General features: G+C 35.6%; 1 protein-coding gene across 1 annotated transcript in view; it reads left to right on the top strand.

Annotated features, from left to right (window-relative positions):
* The first annotated feature begins 12,052 nt into the window (after positions 1-12,052).
* Positions 12,053-22,117, top strand: part of KCNH5 (potassium voltage-gated channel subfamily H member 5) — a 160,297-nt gene continuing 150,232 nt past the window's right edge. Inside the window, exon 1 of the mRNA XM_022570758.2 lies at positions 12,053-12,281. Within this exon, the coding sequence (XP_022426466.2) occupies positions 12,053-12,281 (229 nt within the window). The remainder of the gene's footprint in view (positions 12,282-22,117) is intronic.

The following is a 22,117-nucleotide window of genomic DNA, read 5'->3' as shown; positions in this document are numbered from 1 at the left end:
TTGTCAGAGTCTTGGAAGTGGTTGTACTATTTGACATTCCCACTAGAATGGGATAGTCCAGTTAACTATCTGATAACTGATAGTCCAGTTGCTCCACATGTTCTCCAGGACTTAGTATAGTGTCAGCCTTTTACATTTAGCCATTGTGGCGTGTGTGTATTGGTATCTAATTGTGGTTTTAATTTGCATTTCTGCATACTTAATGGTTTTGAACACCTTTAAAAGTCATATTATCTGTACAGATAATCTCTTGTAAATTGCCCAACTCTTTTTAAATTTTTTAAAATTAGGTTTTCTGCCTATATCCTATTGATTTGTAGAAGTTTTTCATGTTATCTGAAATGTGACTCCTTTGTAAGATACATGTATTACAAATATATTCTTTCAATCTAAGGCTTATATTTCATTTTCTTAACTTTGAAAATTATATTTATTGTACGTGCTTTTAAAAATTAGTTTTAATATAGTCTGTATGTTGTTTCTTATAATTTACTTATGCATGAAATACTGCCATAGAAAATCTAGGGGGAATAGTTGAGCATGTAAATATTCAAGTAACTATACTCTTTTGTCTATTCCAGTTGTCCCAGAGAGCTAAATTCCTGAGACATGTTACGAATAGTGAAGGGTATAATTTACAAGGAAGCTTTGTCTGATATTGCTATCCCATTTCAACTATACAAAATAACATAACAGGCTTTATTCAATAAGAACATATTGATCAGGGTCTAGTCTATAAATGTCGACATATTGGGAGAGTGAGTGGAAGAGCTTGGTGTTCTTTGAAAGATATCTGGTTTTATAGTACATAGACATCTTACACATAAGCATTGTTATATATACTGTATCTGTCATCTGTATATGACAGAGTTGTGAAAAAATGTTTCAGTATGATCTCAATTGTTCAAACATTGGGATTTTGTTTTATTTATTCTTCTGCTTAATAATTTCCTAATCTTTTCAAGACAACTTAACTTTCTAGCTGTTATTTTTTGTATGCTTGATTTTAGCCATCTGGATACACACATGCACACATATATGGAATTATTTGGAATAGAAGCAATATAAATAATCAACCCACATATCTTTTGCTTCATTTACTACTCATGACTTCTTTTGACTACCTTTACTTTCTACCGTTTATATTAAATTACATAAATATATTAAATTACATTAAGTAATTTGAAAGAGACCCGATGCATATCTTTAGGAACTGAATGGTAGGTTGAGACATGAACATTCATAGTCACAATCATTCTGGAAATAATTGTCACTACTGATTTAGTGGTTCCAATTTCTGTATCATTCATTTTCTTTGGATAATACCCATCTGTTTGAAAGTAACTTTTTTAAAAAATGAAAGTTATATAATTTAAGGTGCATAACATGATGATTTGATTACATATACATAGTGGAATGATTACTGCAGTCAACCTGATTAACATATCCATCTTCTCACATAGTTACTATTTATGTTTGTGTGTGGTTTTAAAAGTAAACTTTAAAAGCTAGAAATTGTCATACTGAGTGAAGTAAGTCAGACAGAGAAAGACAAATATCCTGTGATATCACTCATATGTGGCATTAAAATAAGGGCACAAATTAGCTTATCTACAAAGCAAATAGTTACAAATGTAGAAAACAAACTTATGGTTACCAGGGGGAAAGGGGGCGTGAGGGATAAATTGGGAGGTTGAGATTGACATACACGCACTACTATATATAAAATAGATAACTAATAAGGACCTACTGTATGGCACAAGGAACTCCACTCAATGCTCTGTAATGACCTATATGGGAATAGAATCTAAAGAAGAGTGTATATATGTATATGTATAATTGATTCACTTTGCTGTACAGCAGAAACTAATACAGCATTGTAAATCAACTATACTCTATAAATATTCATTTAAATAAATAAATAAAGGGATCAAGTGCATATACCCACTCTTTTTTAGATTCTTTTCCCATATAGGTCATATCCATGTGGAAAGAACATATAGAACATATTCATGTTTTTTCCAGGCATTAATCAACTTTGCCCTTCCAAAGTAACTCATCTGTTGGCTTCAAGAACCGTATATTGATTTTGCCAGTTGCTGCGCTTTATATAAATGGACTTATGTAGAGAATACTCTTTCATGTCAGGCTCTTTTTTAACCAACATCATGTTGTTGAGATTCAGGTGTGTTATGTGTAGTTGTTTCTTCTTTCATTCTTGTTGCTGAGTAGCAGTCCATTGTGTGAATATGCCACAATGTATTTATCTATTCTAATGTTTATGGATCTTTGGGTAATTTTCAGTTTGGAGCTATTATGAATAGTGCTGCTACACTTGTTCATATGGTTTTGTCCATATATGTAGACATTTCTCTTGAGTGTATACCTACAAGTTGAATTGTTGGATGTTAAGGTATAATATATATATACAGTTTCTGTCACCAGGTAATAGAGGTACTAATTCACTTCCACCCACAATATAAGAGAGGAACTCATTCTTTTAGAGATGCTGGGAGCATCATTTGTCATAGATGACTTTTAAAAAGATCATGCTCAGATTGTTTCTAGGATGGTTTCCAATCTTCTGCATAATTAATCAAATTACTTTAAAAGTATAATTTTAGAAAATATTTTCACATGTGTAAAAGTGTTCTTATTTAGTCAAATATATGCACATATAAAAATACAGACATGAGATAGAGAATAGAGAACAATAGAAACTCTAAATTTCATCAGAGCCCTACCTTTGGAAAGTTAGTAGCCCCAAACAGCAGCTTTAACAAGTTAAAAAATTGGTAACAACTGCTGTTTCTTTTCACTGCTCACCCTGCTAGAAAACCAAGATCATGAAAAACTTGGTAGAATTGGTTTTCTGTGTTTTTTAAACAAAAACCTTAGGTCTCACTTTTGTATATGAAGTCTAGTCACAGGAAATTTATCTGTAAAGTGAAACCTATGTATTTTAATCTGTAATCTCTCACTGGTTAGAGCAGTCTTCTGTCACTAAATATGACCTTTTACTTTTAAAAAATGGAAGTTAATTTACTTTGGTTTTATTTCATTACATGGTTCTGAGTTAATTATCTAGAGGTTTTGATACCCCCAGAAATTGGCAGACTAACATCCAGACAGCTGCTCTCTCTTGGTCCACATGGCTGCCAGGCTATAGTTAAAAATAATAATAATAAGGTGAGCTTTCTTTTCTTCTTATAAAATGAATGAGAATTGAATTCCTGTAGAGAACACTACTCCACTTGTTGGCAGTCTTGAACTCCTCATTCCCAGGAAGGATTGTAAAAATGTTTTATGTGCAAATGTCACTTGCCTGACATTTTCCACTAATTTTCACTAACTTAATACCCACTCAGTTGGATTGGTGAGCAGTGATTAATTAGCAATGCATAACAATTGCGTGAAAGGGAGCAGAAATTTTGAAGAATGTCAATGATGACTTCAATGCCTATCAAAATGTCATCAATGTATTTATTCCATTGCCCTAAGAAAACTGGATCATCTTCACTAATCAGTTATTACTAAAGATAGCTGATACTATATTATTCCTGATACAGGATTTTATAGATAAACAGCAAAATATTTTAGAGCCGTAAGAGACCTCAAGAGGGAGCCTTGTTTAGTTCACTACCTTCAGGCACTTAAAATACAATTATTCCCATTTTCACCCTAGAAATTTGTTGTAGATTGATTAGAAGTGGTCCATCTGTGGTCACTGAACTAGGGAGTAGTGGTAGGAAACCACCTCCACTAAGACTAAAGTGTTCCAGCCTCTGTCTCATGTCACTATACAGTTCTTTTGTTTCAGGTGAAATTGCCATTTGTTTCTCTTTCAAATGAAAATGGGAGATTTCAGAGAGAGATTATTAAAATCATGTAAGATACTCTCATATACTACCAGTCAAAGTGTAATTTGGTACAGCTTGTTTGGGAAGCAATTTGGCAAGAGCCTTAAAAATGTTTTTATACATTGCTCACTAATTTTACTTCTAAAAACACTGTCCTTAGACAACCAGATGTAGGTACAGGGTATTTGTTATGACTTGATTTATGAAAGGTAAAACTGAAAATCTCAATATCCAGTTATAATGCAATGATTAAGTGAATTGTGTTATAATGATATTAGGGATTATTATGCAATGATTCAAATTTTGTTTTTAAATCAATATTTCATGGCATGGGAAATGATTATAATATGACGTTGAGTGATTATAGCATGAAATAAAACTTTAGAGACTCAAGTTTTATGAAAATGCTATATACATATATAAATATGTATAAATAATGAAGACATTTTATTTTCTTTTATAGTTTTTTGATTTCCCATGTTTTGTATAATGAGTATTAAAATACATTTTAAAGTATGTTCAAAGAATGAATAAAAGAGGATAAACCTTCCTTTGACTCTAGTCAAGCATTTCCTTAGAGAATCTTGATTTAACTTCTTGGTTTCTAATTAAAGTATGTAGGCTCACTCTTCTTCTAAGCTTCCTCTAAGCACTAATACCATAATGGATGAAAGTGATGGGGGAAGGAATCTACCTGAGTGACATTTATCAAATGTTCTCTCTATGCTAATATCTAGTTCAGATCCTTTCAAGATATACACTACAACTTACATATAAAATAAGATAGACTTCCCTTTGGCAAATAGTAATGGATAAATAAATTGTCAGTGAATCTTCATGTCTTTACTGACACATTCTATATGCATTATATTTACTGGAGCTAAAATGAAAGGGTTTAGTTATAAATGGAAACAAATTTGCAAAGAATTTTGTAGTACACTAAGAACAAGAAAACATCAGAAAGTAACAGATGTTATATTTTATTGCTGGTTGAACTTCACTCAGGAGCATGGCTTAAGAGCTGGAACTCAACAGTTTTGGATTTTGCTAGTAATTTATTGAGAGGCCTTGAGCAAATCACATAACCTTTATGTTATATATATTTGCATTTTCTGTAAAATAGGGCATTGGACTAGGAACAGTAATTTTTCAAGCTTTTCCTGTCTGGAAGCTCCAGGGAGTCAGGCACCATGAGAATTTTAGCTCATGGATCTGGAGGGCCTGTATAGTAGCCAGCATGTAACTAGCATATAACCAGAGCTCAGTAGCTATGAGTTAAATGAATGAATGTGACCTCTGGAGCCCTGCCTAGGAGTCTGCTTTTCCGTCAGAGTTTCATCCAGCATAATTCTGCTTGTATCTGCTTTACATATTGGGCATAAGGTGAGATTTCATTAAAAAAGTAAAGGATAATTTTATTGCTGTAAATAAAATTTTGAAATCTCTAGGACAAAGTCCTTTCAACTCTGTGATAATTTAATGTTACTACAATGTGCTATTATTTAAAAATACAGATCACAACACCTTTATTCTCATTTTCCCCTTCTATACAATACCAAATTCTATGATAGAGCTGTATATAAATTGTATTTATGACACAGTGAGAGTTGGTCTGTTTTTTTTGATGGATGAATCAGAGGTGACTAGACAGAGAAGGAGATGATGGGGTATGCCAGTCAAAAGGAACAGCATGTGTAAAGGCAAACAGCCATGAGCAAGCATGGCAACTTTAGAGAGGTGACAAATACCATGTGACTGGGATGCAGGGTTGAAGGAAGGTAATAAGGGTTGTGGCTGGAGGAGGCTCCCACCATAAAGAGCCTTGTATGCTTGCTTAGAACTTGAGCTTTATCTGGTGGGAAAGCAAGCTTTTAGATTTTTAAGAAAGTGAGATAACATGATTATGTTTTATTAAAAGAGTTCTCTATAAGGACCTACCATATAGCACAGAAAACTCTACTGAATACTCTGTCATGGCCTATATGGGAAAAGAATCTAAAAAAAAAGAGTCGTATGTATATGTATAACTGATTCACTTTGTTATATACCTGAAATTAACACATTGTAAGTCAACTATACTCCAATAAAATTTTTTTAGAAAAAGGGGTTCTCTAGTCTCAGTGGGTTTTTTTAGGTGTTTTTTTATAATTAATTTTTATTGGAATATAGTTTGCTTTACAATGTTGTGTTAGTTTTTGCTGTACAGCAAAGTGAATCAGTTATACATGTACATATATCTACTCTTTTTAGATTATTTTCCCATATAGGTCATTACAGAGTATTGAGTAGAGTTCCCTGTGCTATACAGTAGGTTCTTATTAGTTACCTATTTTATATATAGTAGAGTATATATGTCAATCCTAATATCCCAATTTATCCTTCCTTCCCCCCACCTTCCCCCCTTGATACCATAAGTTTGTTTTCTACATCTGTGACTTGATTTCTGTTTTGTAAGTAAGTTCGTTTGTACCATTTTTTTAGATTCCACATATAAGCAATATCATATGATGCTTGTCTTTCTCCGTCTGACTTACTTCACTCGGTATGACAATCTCTAGGTCCATCCATGTTGCAGCAAATGGCATTTTGTTCTTTTTTATGGCTGAGTAGTATTCCATTTTGGGGTGTGTGTGTGTGTGTGTGTGTGTGTGTGTGTATACACACACACACACACACACACACACACATCTTCTTTATCCCTTCCTCTGTCAATGGAAGGGAAGAAAAAAGACCTACAAAAACCCAAACAATTAAGAAAATGGCAGTAGGAACACTTATATCAATAATTACCTTAAATGTAAATGGATTAAATGCTCCAACCAAAAGACACAGACTGGCTGAGTTGATACAAAAACAAGACCTGTATATATGCTGTCTCCAAGAGAACCACTTCAGACCTAGGGACACATACCGACTGAATGTGAGGGGACGGAAAAAGCTATTCCATGCAAATGGAAATCAAAAGAAAGCTGGAGTAGCAATTCTCATATCAGACAAAATAAACTTTAAAGACTATTACAGGAGACAAAGAAGGACACTACATGATGATCAAGCAATCAATCCAAGAAGAAGATATAACAATTGTAAATATTTATGCAGCCAACATAGGAGCACCTCAATATATAAGGCAAATGCTAACAGCCATAAAAGGGGAAATTGACAGTAACACAATAAAGAGTGTGGGACTTTAAAACCCACTTAGACCAATGGGCAGATCATCCAGACAGGAAATTAATAGGGAAGCACAAGCCTTAAATGACACATTAGACCAGATAGACTTAATTGATATCTATAGGACATTCCATCTAAAAGCAGCAGAATACATTTTCTTCTCAAGTGCACAGGGAGCATTCGCCAGGATAGATCACATCTTGGGCCACAAATCAAGCCTCGGTAAATTTAAGAAAATTGAAATCATATCAAGCATCTTTTCTGACCACAAAACTATGAGATTAGAAATCAGTTACAGGAAGAAAAAAACTGTGAAAAACACAAACACATGGAGGCTAAACAGTATGTTACTAAACAACCAATGGATCACTGAAGAAATCAAAAACGAAATCAAAAAACACCTAGAGACAAGCAACAATGAGAACATGACAATCCAAAACCTGTGGGACGCAGCAAAAGCATCTCTAAGAGGGAAGTTTATAGCAATACAATCTTACCTCAGGAAACAGGAAAAATCTCAAACAACTTAACCTTACACTTAAAGCAACTGGGAAAAGAAGAACAAACAAAACCTAAATTTAGTAGATGGAAAGAAATAATAAAGATTAGAGCAGAAATAAATGAAATAGAGACAAAGAAAGCAGTAGCAAAGATCAATGAAACCAAAAGCTGGTTCTTTGAGAAAATAAGCAAAATTGATAAACCTTTAGCCATATGCCTCAAGAAAAAAAGGGAGAGGACTCAAATCAGTAAAATCAGAAATGAAAAGGGAGAAGTTACAACTGACACCACGGAAATATAAAGGATCATAAGAGATTACTACAAACAACTATATTCCAATAAAATGGACAACCTAGAGTAAATGCACAAATTCTTAGAAAGGTACAACCTTCCAAGACTGAACCAGGAAGAAAAAGAAAATATGAACAGACCAATCACAAGTACTGAAATTGAAACTGTGGTTAAAAAATTCCAACAGGACTTCCCTGGTGGCGTAGTGGTTGAGAGTCCGCCTGCCGATGCAGGGAACACGGGTTCGTGCCCCGGTCCGGGAAGATCCCACGTGCTGTGGAGCGGCTGGGCCCATGAGCCATGGCCGCTGAGCCTGTGCATCTGGAGCCTGTGCTCCGCAACGGGAGAGGCCATGACAGTGAGAGGCCCGCGTACCGCAAAAAAAAAAAAAAAAAAAAAAAAAAAATTCCAACAAACAAAAGTCCAGGACTACATGGCTTCACAGCTAATTCTATCAAACATTTAGAGAAGAGTTAACACCTATCCTTCTGAAACTCTTCCAAAAAATTTCAGAGGAAGGAACACTCCCAAGCTTATTCTATGAAACCAGACAAAGATCTCACAAAAAAAGAAAATTATAGGACAATATCACTGATGAACATAGACACAAAAATTCTCAACAAAATATTAGCAAACCGAATCCAACAACACATTAAAAGGATCATACACCATGATCAAGTGGGATTCATCCCAGGGATGTGGTGATTCTTCAATATATGTAAATCAATCAGTGTGATACACTACATTAACAAACTGAAAAATAAAGACCATATGATCATCTCAATAGATGCAGAAAAAGCTTTTGACAAAATTCAACACCCATTTATGATAAAAACACTCCAGAAAGTGGGCATAGAGGGAACCTACCTCAACATAATAAAGGTCATATACAACAACCCACAGCAAACATCATTCTCAATGGTGAAAAACTGAAAGCATTTCCTCTAAGATCAGGATCTAGTGTCAGTGTTGAGGTTAGATCTTTGGAGCCTAAGGGGTATCTATTATGATACCTCTTGATCTTGGGTTTAATGAAACTGGCATCATAAATACGCAAGAATTTTTCTTTTTCAGACCATGGCATTCTTCCTTTTTTTCACACTTGGTTTGCAGAATTCTAAAAACGATCCCTTATATACAGCCATAGCTCTTCCAAAGAGAAAACTTATTGTCTTAATTAAGCGTCTACTTTGATTTATTTCTATCCTGACATGAAGAGGGGATAAATAATCAACTTGGGAGTCAAATAAAAGAGGTCACTTTTAACTGAATATGTTCTACTGAAATTCAATTTCATTTGTTTATAACTATGAGATATCCAATGGGGAATATACCAGCGAGAGGTTGGATATGACATTCAATGCAGAGTACATTGAAACTGGGACCAATGGACCAGGTGTGAGAGTCATCTTGCATGATAACTTTATTCTATCACTTAAAACTAAATTTTGCCTTGTTTAAGACACTTATTAGGGCTTTCATTTACAGAAAGAATAACACTATACTCATATTTTGATGACAGACACATCGTGATAGAGCACATGCTCTATATACAGATTGGGAAGGAGCTTGCCACTAGGGATGACTTTGGTCTATTTAACACTTAGTTTTAATTTGTCACTCTATGACGTCTGGACTTTAGTATATACCTTGAATCAAAATAATGAGGCAATGTCTTAAGGAAAGTGAAAAAAAACGGAAAGATGCACTTAAAATGCAATAAAAATCCTCTTTTGATATGCCACTAAACAGAATATTGCTAACATTGGAAGATTTCATTTGCAGCATGAATCTTGAAAGAAATAATTAAAAGGGCATAAAATGACTATTACCAAAATGAATCTAAAACAATGAAAATTCTGTAATGTAAATGGGATAGAAATAGATTGATCCGTTTTCCCATTAAGCTATTCAGTGCAATGTTTATGCGTGTGTGTATGTATTTTAAAATTGCTTTTATGTTTTTTGCTTTCTAGCACCAGTTTCATTTTCAACTTGAGGAAAATATAATATTAACATTAGTTAAAGCTTAAAATGTATTCAGGCTCATGCTGAAATACTTTCTTAATTCTGCTTGGAACCTCATCAAACAGCCAAGAAACAGAATTCAGGCAGGAGTGGAAAATGAAATAAAAAGAGCAAACTGCTTCTTTAGAGAACTAAAAAAAACAGTAAATTTTGTAGGAATACTCATGTTCAGTAGGGAAAATAAAAACTAGCCTTTCTTTAACTTTTGCCATGTGTAAGACTAAATTGGGCTAACTCAAGTTCTTTCATTTAATTCCTACAATGAACCTATGAAATAAACACTATCATCCCATTTCGCAGATGGGGTTTAGAGTCGTTAAGTAACTTGCCTTAGGTTACAGAGGCAATAAGTGGTAGATTTGCACCCAGACCCATGTCCTCTTGAGGTTGATCTTTTATGGTACCTCTAAGTCATAAGTAATGACTTCTAGGCAGCATATGCTTCCATGTCACCTTGGCCATGCCCCTACCATAGCACTTTTCTCACTGTATTATAGTTGTCTCTTTACATGCCTACCTCCCCCTACTTCATGGCTACCTCCCCCTACTTCATGGTTACCTCCCCCAAAGCAAAGAGCATCTTATTTATCTTTCTAGTTCCAGGAATTTAATGCAGTGGCACGCCCCATAGTAGAAGCCCAATAAGTGCTTATTGAATGACTAATATTGTCAGAAGTCACTAAAAGTTAATATAGTAAAAAAAAATTATATTATTATGGAAAATAACTGATGTGGAAAGTGCCAATTGCTTCTATATCCCTGTTAGGTGTTCCTTTCCTTAAAGATGAACTCTTTCAGAAAGATAGGTGAGCTGATTGTACTGCATATAGGAATTCAAAGGAGTAAGAAAAAATCCACAAAGATGCTTAAGTGATGTGAGATAGTATTACAGTACTAGGAGAGGTTAAGGGGAGGGATATTGAAATCATTTAATGAACGGTCTTTACATTTATCATGGGCTCGTCTTCTACACATGGAAGCAGCCAGCTTTTCATTTCAAACAGAAATTTCCTTTTCATTGATAGTGAACCCCTAATAAAAGGAAAGTCAGGGGATATTCCAAGCCTTAGGTAATTTTTTAAAGCTTAAAATGCAATTAGTACAGGGAAGAAAACAGTTTTATATGAAAACGTTATTCAATATAACTTAATGAGGAAAAATCAACTTAGACTTCAGCTTGAGGGATTCTAATTCTATCAAAGAAAAACATTTCTGATTATAAGGAATAGTTTACCAAGGGAGTTGGGAGAGGATTCTATGTGAATTTGCACGTGCATCTTTAAATTGGGCAGTCCTGACTTCTGTAATCATATCTTGCTTGATGATGCTCTGATGATAATGTGAGGATAATGTCCATTTTAATCTGGGTCTTTAATTGCCCTGTCTGAAAGCTACAGGGAATAAAAGTTCTGTACCCCTATCTCTCTAAGCATGTTTCTGCCGTTTGTTCCCTCTTCTAAAGGATACTTAGAGCTTATTCTGCTGTTGCTTTCAGCGGTCTTTAGGAGTCAAAGACCCGAATGAGCAAGGGCTGCCATGCAACATGATGTGCCCACCTTGCCGTCATTGACATTGCCAGTTGCCTAAGCCCTACAGAAGGCTGGTGAATATTCTTTCCACTCCCTGAGCATGAATTCATTAGTAAAATGAAAATACGTATTTCAGAGTGAAGAAAACACATTGAGAGTGGAGTTATATCAGCCATGTCAAATTGCATGTCGTGTCACAAGGGTGCTTTTGTTGTCTTATAACTGGTTAATACGAATCCATCTCCAATGTGTAGTAAAAGTCCATTATCCTGAATTTTGATTTAGTTATGAAAAAATTCTAAAACAGCAACGAGACTAAAATGAATGTTAATGACCTATCTTAGTTGGCATTTTGATGACATTATATTAAATATTTTTCTGAGACACTTCCTGGCCATTTTAAGACTCTGTTGTCTCAATGGTGAGATCCATACCCCCTCAGAGCTTTAGTACATGGTGCTGTATTGTAATAGCCCCTATGCTCATCAGCCCATGGATTTTTATATCTTTCAGAGCAGAGCTGTGTCTTGTTACCGTTTTCCTCAATACACTGTTTTGCGGACTGTGTCATAGTCAATAAGTATGTTAGATTTCTGAAATAGTCCCTCTCTATTTTCTTCTCACTTATGCATCTCTCACTTTCTTCAGGTCCTCTCCATCTGTCCCAAGGACATGAGAGCTGATATCTGTGTTCATCTAAACCGGAAGGTTTTTAATGAGCATCCTGCTTTTCGATTGGCCAGCGACGGGTGTCTGCGCGCCTTGGCGGTAGAGTTTCAAACTATTCACTGTGCTCCTGGGGACCTCATTTACCATGCTGGAGAAAGTGTGGATGCCCTCTGCTTTGTGGTGTCAGGATCCTTGGAAGTCATCCAGGATGATGAGGTGGTGGCTATTTTAGGTACTGTGAACTTTCCTAACGTAGTAGCAAACGTGTAACCGTTTTAGAGATTTTACTTTTCAGGTTTCTTAAGAGAAATTTCCTTTGCTTGGTGACTTTGGAAATGGGGTCACTAATGAGATGATGAATCTCAGTGAAAACTAGTAATTCCGTTTCAGCAGAGAACATCAGTATTGGTCATAGCTTAATGGGCTGCGTGAGGGTTTGATTAAACTTTCTTTGGCAACATAGGACAGTGCCTTTTAGACTGGAGGTGATCGCAGCCTAAGGTGGCTGTATCTCCACGTTGGTAAGTGTGAAAATGGCTTGTGAAATGATTGTCAGTTTAGTAACCTGAGTGTTAGTCTCAGAGGGACAATAGAACCCGTGTAGTTCGACATTTCCTTTTAGAGATGTATAAATTGAGGCCCAGAAAACTTTAGTGACTGGCCCAGCTAGTTAGTAAATGAGTTAGGACTTGAGTACAGATCATCTTACTCTAAACCTCTGCGCTTCCTCACAGTGGACCTAAGTAGTGAGCTGAAAGTGATGAGGAGGTAAATGAATTTGACCCATTATATTGGAATAATCACAATGCAAGTAAACTTAGGTTTTTAAAGCTGGTTTTGTCCATCTACCTTTATGAATCAGGGAAGTTATTCAGCTAATAATAAATTTGTTCTAAAATTCAGAGACCTGGTAGATAGTTGCACTGATGACAAAAGGCAGTGACAGAACATGTGAGTGACAAAATTTTTAAAAATTACATGTTTGGGGACAGTGTAACCCATTTTACATTTTATCTTGGTAAAAAAATTGCTAAGTGATATTTTAGGTCATTGTCTGCTCAAATACTGCAGCATGAAGTCCACATAGATAAAAAAAAGGAAGCAATAAAGAGGTCAGAGGAGAATCATTTCTTGTGTTTTTTCAAGTAAAATAAGTTAGAATTGCAGGATGTCAGCTCCCTTTTGATCACATTTTTCATGGCTTGTATCTCATGAAAAATGAGCTCAATTTTAAACTATTGGATTTTTTAGCTACTGAGGTCAACCTACCATAGTTTAAATGCCACTTATTCTCATAAGTAAAGACTGACTGATGTATTTTAGAAACTGCAAAAGCAAAATCCAGCCCCCAAATAAAGGACTGATTTCAAAAAACACAATTACTTGAAAAAGACAGAATTGAGAATTGAGAAACAATGACTCTTCATAGGAAAATAAAGTAAAATTTTTATTGTTCAGTAAAATTTGTAAGGGTTACAGAAAATGATTCAGTGTTGCAAATGACTGAACACTATTGTTTGTAACCCTTTTCTTAACTGTTGAGAAATAATATTATATTTATGCATAAATTTCTTTTAGAAACTTTTTATTTTTTTTTGCAAGAAAAATGCATACAGTACTTAGAGTCAGCACTCTGGGTGTGTTTAATGCTGCTTAGTGCTTGTTCTGCTTTGTTTCTTGGAGTATAAAGGAGTTATATAATCCTTCATTAAAAACTGTACATCTTGCCAGAACAATCCTTTGTGGTAAAATGGAGTACATACACACTACAACCGTTCTTGTTTGCTTAAAGAAGAGGATAAAACACAAGCCCGAAACAGGTGTATTTTTTCCTGCATGTTCATGTCAATGGTGGGTGGGAGAACAGACATAAAATATATTACACTAAAGTGAGTACCATCATGATAAATTACCTTGGCTGTGCACTCATTGTCGTTTGCTTTGCCCCATTTTCTTCATTATAGCTTTACCTTGGTAGATTCTTTTCTAAAAAGATGGATGGAGAAAGCCCTGAGTGTAGTACCTTTGGGCTGGATCTGCTAAGCTGGAATCATTTGCTCAGTGAGACAGACAAAATGCATTTTCTTTTCATTTTAAAATAAAATGGTAGCTGGTTTTGCCCAATGACACAGTAAAAATGAACACAGGGCCCCTGGGTATTGGCCCAGTCTCATCATATATCTGTCATATTTTATTTCTTTGAATGCATGCTTTTTGTTTATCCTCCTCAAAAATCTTGAGATTTCAGAGACTTTTCATCTCTTGGTTTAATGAGTCAAATTACATATATACATCTCTGGCAATCTTTCTTTATTGTGTGGGCCTCTAACAAAGATTAGTTCAGCTAAAAGGCAGTCAGAAGGTTTTTATTTAAAAAAAAAAACTTTTGATCTGTAAGTGATCTCCCAAAGAGGAGGTAAGTGGGTGGTGGTGAGGCATGGGCTCAAAGGGTCACATAGGTGCCATGGTGCTGGGCAAAGACACTGTCCTCATGGAGTCTGTGATTTGGGTCATTGGTGACGAGATAGTCATGGAGACAAGCTTTGGGAACTCTGCCTTGGTGTTGCACCTTCCGCTAATCTGGCTTTATAGGAAGGCAATCTGAGGAGACTGTGGACTAGAAGTATGGACTCATGGTGACTTTCTGCAGGAGATGGAGTGTGATGTCATACACGAGAGACGACTGCACCACATGCAGTGGTGTGTCTGCCATGGTCTAGATACACCCTTGTGCTCATATGGTTTACAGGTTCCACCCATGAGGCAGCTGAAGTCCGGTGCCTGCTGCCACCTGTGCTTCACCTGAGGGGCATGGAACCTGCCAGAAGGGCCTTCCTTAACGAACCAGCTTCTTGACTTGTAGATCAGTCGTCACACCAGCTCCGTTGTGTGACTTCTCAGTGTGGTTTCCATTGGGGACACATGTTTTCAGATTTTTCTAAATCAAAAATACTTTCCTTTACAATTAAAAAGGTTTTTTGTTTTTTTGTTTAACACTTAAGATGCTTTAACAATGTTTTAGGAAAGGGAGAGGGGAAAATAGTAACTCATCAGCATCACTTCTGACACTTTGTGACTGTTCATTCTTTTTCTACTATTTTTTCTTCTTACCTTCTCATTTTTTGCTAGCCTAATTACAAACTTAATGAAAAGTTGCAAAAATTATCAGCATGTGAAGTTTGACATATAGCCTTAGGTTTTCTACCTTACTGAGTAAGTTGATTAGGTCTTCAATATCTTTACTTTTTTTTTTTCCTTTTGATCTATTTTTGGACTGAGAGTGACATGGTAAAGTATTTTATTATTAAGGTGTTTTGTCTATGTCTCTTTGTATCTCCTGTAGTTTGTGCCTTATAGCGGTTGTTGCTGTGTTATTTGGTGTACAAATATTCATAACTATTATATCTTCATTTTGAATTGTGTCTTTTAGCATTGAAATGTGTCCTTTTTCATCATGACCCTTATAAGGGTCAGACAGAAACAGCATCCTCTCCCCCATCTCAGTGTACCTCAAAAAAATGAGAATTTGTTTTAAATTGGTCTGATAAATAGGCCTTGCTCTCTCTTACACTGATTTATTTGCCAGTTGAAAGGTAGAAAACTGAAGTCGTTTTAAAATTAATTAAAAAATCTCTAAATCCAAAAACCAGGTGCAGTGCATTCTTTTGGATCCTTGCCTCTGAACGGTCTCTTGGTAGGTACCTAATTCTTTCGTGTGTCAAAAGTGTTAAGGTGTTTAATGAATAAGTTCTGAAGCAGAACTAATTAATGGAAAGACAAAAAATGTAGTCAATAAATACCTTTTTTAACACTGAGAGGTGGCTTCCAGTTGTTTTCTAAATAGGGCATAGGAAGATAATTGCAGCTCACGTCTTTTTCTAATGTGAAGTTCTTTCAGTTCTTACACCTCCACCTTTTTTTTCTTTTGACCTTCCCACTTTTTATGAAACACAGAGAATTCCAAACTAAGTTCATGATGCATACATACTATTTTATATGCTTTAATATTGTCTTGCTTTTTAGTTTTTACCCTATAATTACTTAATGTGAACAGAGTTATTGGTATGCCTAAAAGAGCCAGGTTACTTTTAGGTGTCTTGACAAAGTATATTGTACCTTATAGAGACTATAAAAATGGCATTTCCCCACTAACTTTAGACCCAACTCCTAAGATATTTGTTTTGCTGCATTCACATTTTGTCTTTTCTCTTCTGTGTTCAGAATATACACTTGACTTAAGGGAATAAAATATAAACAGAATAAAATACTTTCTCTTCTGTGATTATTAGAATCATATAGTTGGAATTATTAATATAACACAATCTGTATCTAAGTCTTTTAATTGTAACTTTAAATTCCCAAGAGAACTATGATTGTTTATGTAGAGTTTGGATGGAAGGGTTAGATGGTCCTATCAAGTTGGTGGAAGAGGGCATAAGTGAGGAAGGGAAAGACGGAATTAAATGAACTTAATATAAAAAGGGTAATTTCTAGAACCTGGGTTAAGATTCCATTTTAATTAGGATCAGTTATTTAGAATCAGTTCATCTCTTATAAACATTTGTGCATTATCAAAGAAAACATAAATTATAGTTATCAAAATTCAAAATCTTCTACTTATTTTTATTCCAAAAAGAAAAAGTCTGAGATGTGAAAGAATAATATTCTGCTGTTTTGAGAATTTGTGAAAATGTGACTTTTGTGTTGTGGTTAAGATTTCTTCCCATATACTTGTTATTAACAGTCAAGTGCTTCACACTTTAAAGTCTTGAAAGGGCTATCCCCAAGCCCCAGAAAATTATTTTCTTTTGCATCCACATTTCTGTGTTTTGAGATGCTGTACTATGAACCAGGTAGGTTTGCTTTACATATTATGATGATGATGAACTTAGTCAATTTAGACATTTTTATAATAGGCAAACCAGGTATTTGCTTTAAAAAATTGCATGCTTATATTGTTTTAAACTTTCTAAGTAGTGATTAAGACATTTATCTATGGTTTAAATTATGCCCTTCAGAGTTCCTCAGCATGTAGATTTTTGGATAAAATATAGTCTTTACAATCTGGTAGTTTAGACTTAGCTTCAAACCCTCTCTCTACTATCCATTAAAACCAGGTCTTGGGTTTCCCTGGTGGTGCAGTGGTTGAGAGTCTGCCTGCCGATGCAGGGGACACGGGTTCGTGCCCCGGTCCGGGAAGATCCCACATGCCGCGGAGTGGCTGGGCCCGTGAGCCATGGCCGCTGAGCCTGCGCGTCCGGAGCCTGTGCTCCGCAACGGGAGAGGCCACAACAGTGAGAGGCCCGCGTACCGCAAAAAAAAAAAACCAAAAAAAACACACCAAGTCTTGTTCATTCTATCTCCTTGGTGTCTCTTTAACCTATCCTTAATGTCCCTTCCCATGACCACTGCTCTTAAAATTTTGGTTCTGGGTTGTGGCTGCCATCTGAAAAGTCTATCTACTCTCAGTCTGTTATCAACTTCAACCTCCAAATCTATGTTATGCTACCACCACAATAATTTTTCTAAAATATAAAATATCTTGTTAGTCTCCTTGTTAGGATTGTCGTTTTAGCACTTTGGGGATAAAATGTTAGCTCTTAGCATGGCCTGTGAAGCCATTTAGGTCTTGGTCTTTGCCCTCCTTTCCAGCCTGATTTGTGCCATTCCCTATTCCTACTCTATTTTCACTATATTGAATTGCAGGAAGTTTCCTAAGCACCAAGTTCTCATACTGGCAAGCTATTGCATATACTGCTTCCTTTGTTTAGAACATTTTTTCTCCTCTTTTTAATTGTCTGTCTCTTGCTTCTTCATCTTCTTTTACTCTTTCCCTTCTTGCCCTAGTCTGGATCAGACGCCTCTGTTCTGGGCTTCTACTTCATGCCTACACAGGGTTCTTAGTCTACCCTTTACTTGTTTATACTCCTACTGCGTTGTGAGTACTTGAAATGTCTTGCTTATTTTTGTCTCTCTGTCATCTGTGATAGGACCTCTTAAATAGGTTCTCAGTAAAGGTTCAGTGGGCCAAATTAGCCAGCCCTTTGTTTTGCCATTAAGCAGTTTTTATAATTGTTTTAGTTCTGGGTTCCTAAAAAAATGTGCTGTATTCTGTTGCCATTTTCTTTATGTTTTATCTTGAGATACTGACTACCCTCTGTTTCTCTCTCATCTATATGATTTTAGTAAAATGCATTTCCCTAAGACTCTTGCTTTAGCATAGATCTAGTATGGACTGAGAAAGTATTTTCCTGCTGTTAGTCAGGAAGTTTGAACAAGGAGAATAAGAAGAGATAAATGTTAAATATCTCAGGCCACTAACAACTCTTTAACAAAACACTCCTTCCTTGTTCTTCATCAGGAACTCCCAGTAGCAAGAAAGAATCTAACTTGTACCCTGGTCACTGACCATGGTAGAAAAACTTTATATCTGTGGAAGGGGATTTGGCTTTAATTCCTAAAAGTGACATTACTTTTGACATCAACTGGAATGAATAGGTCTACAAATTAGAATTGATTTTACTAGAAAATTAACATTTAAGAGTTAAAAGGGGCTTATGGAAAGAAAAATCATATGTGTAGTTAGTAACTGAGCTTGCCTATACTTAAGTAAAATTTAAACTCTATAGTAATGTTTTGATTTTAAGATTCCCTATCAAAATATTTAAAGTATATTTTTGAGAAATGAAATCCAGACCCTTTTGAAAGTCTGATTTAAATACCAATAGTTGTTAAATACTCATTATCTTATAAGCATTATTACATCAAATTCTCTAATTTACTCTGTGAAAAAAGTACTTGCTGTAGTCATCTTACAGATGAAAAAAACCAAGGCTCTGCAGTATCAGGTGATTCGCCCTAGGTCACAGCTAGAAAATAAGTGGTGGGTATAGGATTTGAACCCAGACTTATCTGACTCAATGTCCATTCTCTTAACCATCACATTACAAATGTGATGCTTTGTTTAACAGGAATTTTAAAATGGAATTTTGAAATTATACAACTAGTTGGTTTAATCTTGACAGAAAATGGAGGGCCTATGTTAACTTTACCCATTTGTTTCCTTTTATTAAAAACAATTTTTTTTCTAACAACACTAAGTACCACACCAGTGTATGTTACAAAAAACCAAACATGACCCAAGTATAAGATGGTTAATCAGCTACTAAATATCTACAAATATGGTCCTCCTCCAAGTGACTGGTTTACACCAGGCAGGTGTTTAGGACTGGGGAGAACTGGCTCAGAGTGTGACTCTCATGAGCCCTCAGAACACAAGATGAGGATCTTAAGTTCTGCTTATGGGTCTTTCATCTGGGTATTGGAAGAGTTCAGGGTCCATCTAGTTGGTAGGTATTAAAGTGGAAATGAAGCTTTTAAGAATGCTCCAGGATTGCAAGAATGGCCACAAACCTTTGCAGTTTCTTCCATGAAGAGGTAGAGTCTGTTTCTCCACTCATTGAGTTTGTACTGGCCTTGTGACTTGTCTCAGTTCTTAGGCTGAATACTCTGCTCCTCCCTTAAATGCTGACAGTCTCTGGACAGAGTAGGGATGCTTGGCCTGCTTTTCTCATTGCTCTTTTTCTTCCCCTGAGGTCATGGCATCCACGTACAGAAAGCTTCACCCTCATTTTTCCAGATTTCTTATATCTACCTACATATCAGTGTCTTGCTCCTGCTCTCCTTCTCTACCCTGCCTTCCCCTAGTCAAGCCCATTATTTCATATTTTCTCAAAAAGTATCAAGGATTCTTTTGTCTTTAAGGAATTGAAAACTTAACTAATTACAGGTTTAATAAGTTGGTTTCGTTTTGTCACTAAGAAGATCAAAGCTAGTCAGTTGTAGGTGTTGGTTTACTTACTTGGTGAATGCCATTGAGAATTCAGTCTTCCTTTTGGTGTGCAGAGGGGGAGGTGTTATTGGTGAGTACATGCACATCAAAATTACTTGAATTTTTAAATTTGCAAACTAAAAAAGAGATTCAGAAAAATCCCAATATAAGCATATAACCTAATGAAACTTTATAATCAAAGATCCTGTAACCATTTCACAAGTTAAGAAACAGAACTTTTACAAACCCTGCCCCCGCTGGAGAAGTCCCACTGTGTGACCCATCCTAAACACCAAGTTTAATTTGCTTATTTCTAAATTTGATCTATCTTTTAAATATTTTTAAATCTACAGCTCCCCCCCCCCATCCCTTTCTTTTCTTTATAATTCTTTGCTGTAGAGCCTGGGCCTTTTGTCCTGCAGAGTTCCCACAGTGTGGATTCTGCTGATTGCATGCTCACTGTAGTTTAACATGTTCCTCCATCCTCTATATTTCCTGTCAGTTAGCAGCTGGATCCAGAGGCTTGATCAGACTCAGGTTCAATCCCTTTGCAAGACTCTAGGTGGGTGTGTTCTTTCATCAGATGACGTGTGATTATCTAGTTGCATTTTTTGATGGTGTTAACAACTGTTGATACTCAATGCCTAGATCCATTAATTCACTGGGAGTTGCAAAATGAAGATGTTCTAATTTTATATTTTTGCTTGTTAGTTGGAATGCTTTTATAGAGAGATACTTCCTCTCAACTACTATTTGGTTATTCAGTATGAAGTTCACATAGGAATGGCCACATATGTGCTTGATACTTCTCCATTATTTACCAACTTTTAAGATAACTAATTGGTTTCTTATCCTCTGAGGGTACCTGGATAGTTTCTTAAAAATATCCTTATGTACTAATGAATTTAAACAAATGGTGAATTTCAGTGCTTTGCAGTTGTGACCATTATTGAAGTGCAAATTGTCCTATCTTTGGCAAGTAAGAGCCTCTTCAAGTTGGCTCCTGTGTCTTTTTGATACAACAGTCTTTCTTTGCTATGTAATATGACCAGATCCTCATCTTGTATAATTCTGCCCCACACGTGGAATCAGCCATTTAGTCATTTCTCCAAGAAGCTTGAATTTGTTTTTGTGAAAAATATTTCACAATCTTGGTCCTACAGATATTCACTGCTACTGAGTTGATCATTGTCTCTTGGTCCATTTAATAAATAAAATGAGAAAAATATTTGTGTGTGTGTGTGTGTGTGTGTGTGTAGTATGTATATATATATGTATATATGCACACACATATATAAATAAAATTTCTCATGAGTTCATACAATATATTTAACTAAAACTGAGTACAATAGGGCTTTATCTATCCATGTCTATATTGCATCTTCAACTACCTTCTTCCATATTGAGAATGCTGGGGATGATAGAATTAAAATATTGCATAATTGCTCAATTGCTTTATGCCACATTACAAATATAACAACCTCAGAATAACAGTACTAATGCCATCACCACGAATATGATTACTGAAAATACATAAAAAGATTTTTGCATATGCTTGTCCCATTCTCCCCCATCCATCATTATTTTTAGTAGTTGTACTATATATTGTTAAAGCATATAACCATTGCATACTGTACCCTCTCCCTTTTAACCTTCATTTAGTCTTAATTCTACAAGTAACTGTATAGTTAGTGCTACCACTAGTCTTTATGTCAGTGTCTCTCTAAGTATTTTGGTTGTATGAAGATAATTCACTAATAGTAGGAAAAATCCATGGGAGCAAAATTCCCTGAGTTCTTTTATATTGGTGATATAGTTTGTGTCCTTTATTCTTGAAAATCAGTTTTGCTGGATATGAAATTCTTGGTTCACATTTATTCCTAGAGTATTCAAATGTTACTCCTTCCACCTCACTCAGATCAATAGGCAAATCATGGAGCTTTTGTTTTCTGCCATCAGAAAACATGATGTAACGGTACTTCCTTTGCCACTCTTCACACTGTCATTAGTTCTGCTATTAAAGCATTGGATAGGCCATGACTGTCTTTACTTGAAACACTTTTAGTCGTTCGTCTTTGAACTAGGATGAAGCAGACTGTTGCATTGCATTAAATGTTCTCCCTCTTGGGTGCTGTGTTTTCCCTCTAGACTCGGCCTTCTCTCTGTGTCCCATAGGTTTCCAGTATTGGGCTAATACTGCTCATCATCCCCTGGGCAGATCATGCGCATGCTGCTCT

Source organism: Delphinapterus leucas, chromosome 2, assembly GCF_059928025.1.
Source record: "Delphinapterus leucas isolate spDelLeu-1000000601 "Yukka" chromosome 2, BTC_Dleu_Yukka2, whole genome shotgun sequence".
Lineage (NCBI taxonomy): Eukaryota > Metazoa > Chordata > Mammalia > Artiodactyla > Monodontidae > Delphinapterus > Delphinapterus leucas.
Note: the sequence above shows the minus strand (reverse complement) of the source record. Positions and strands in the feature narration are given on the sequence as shown.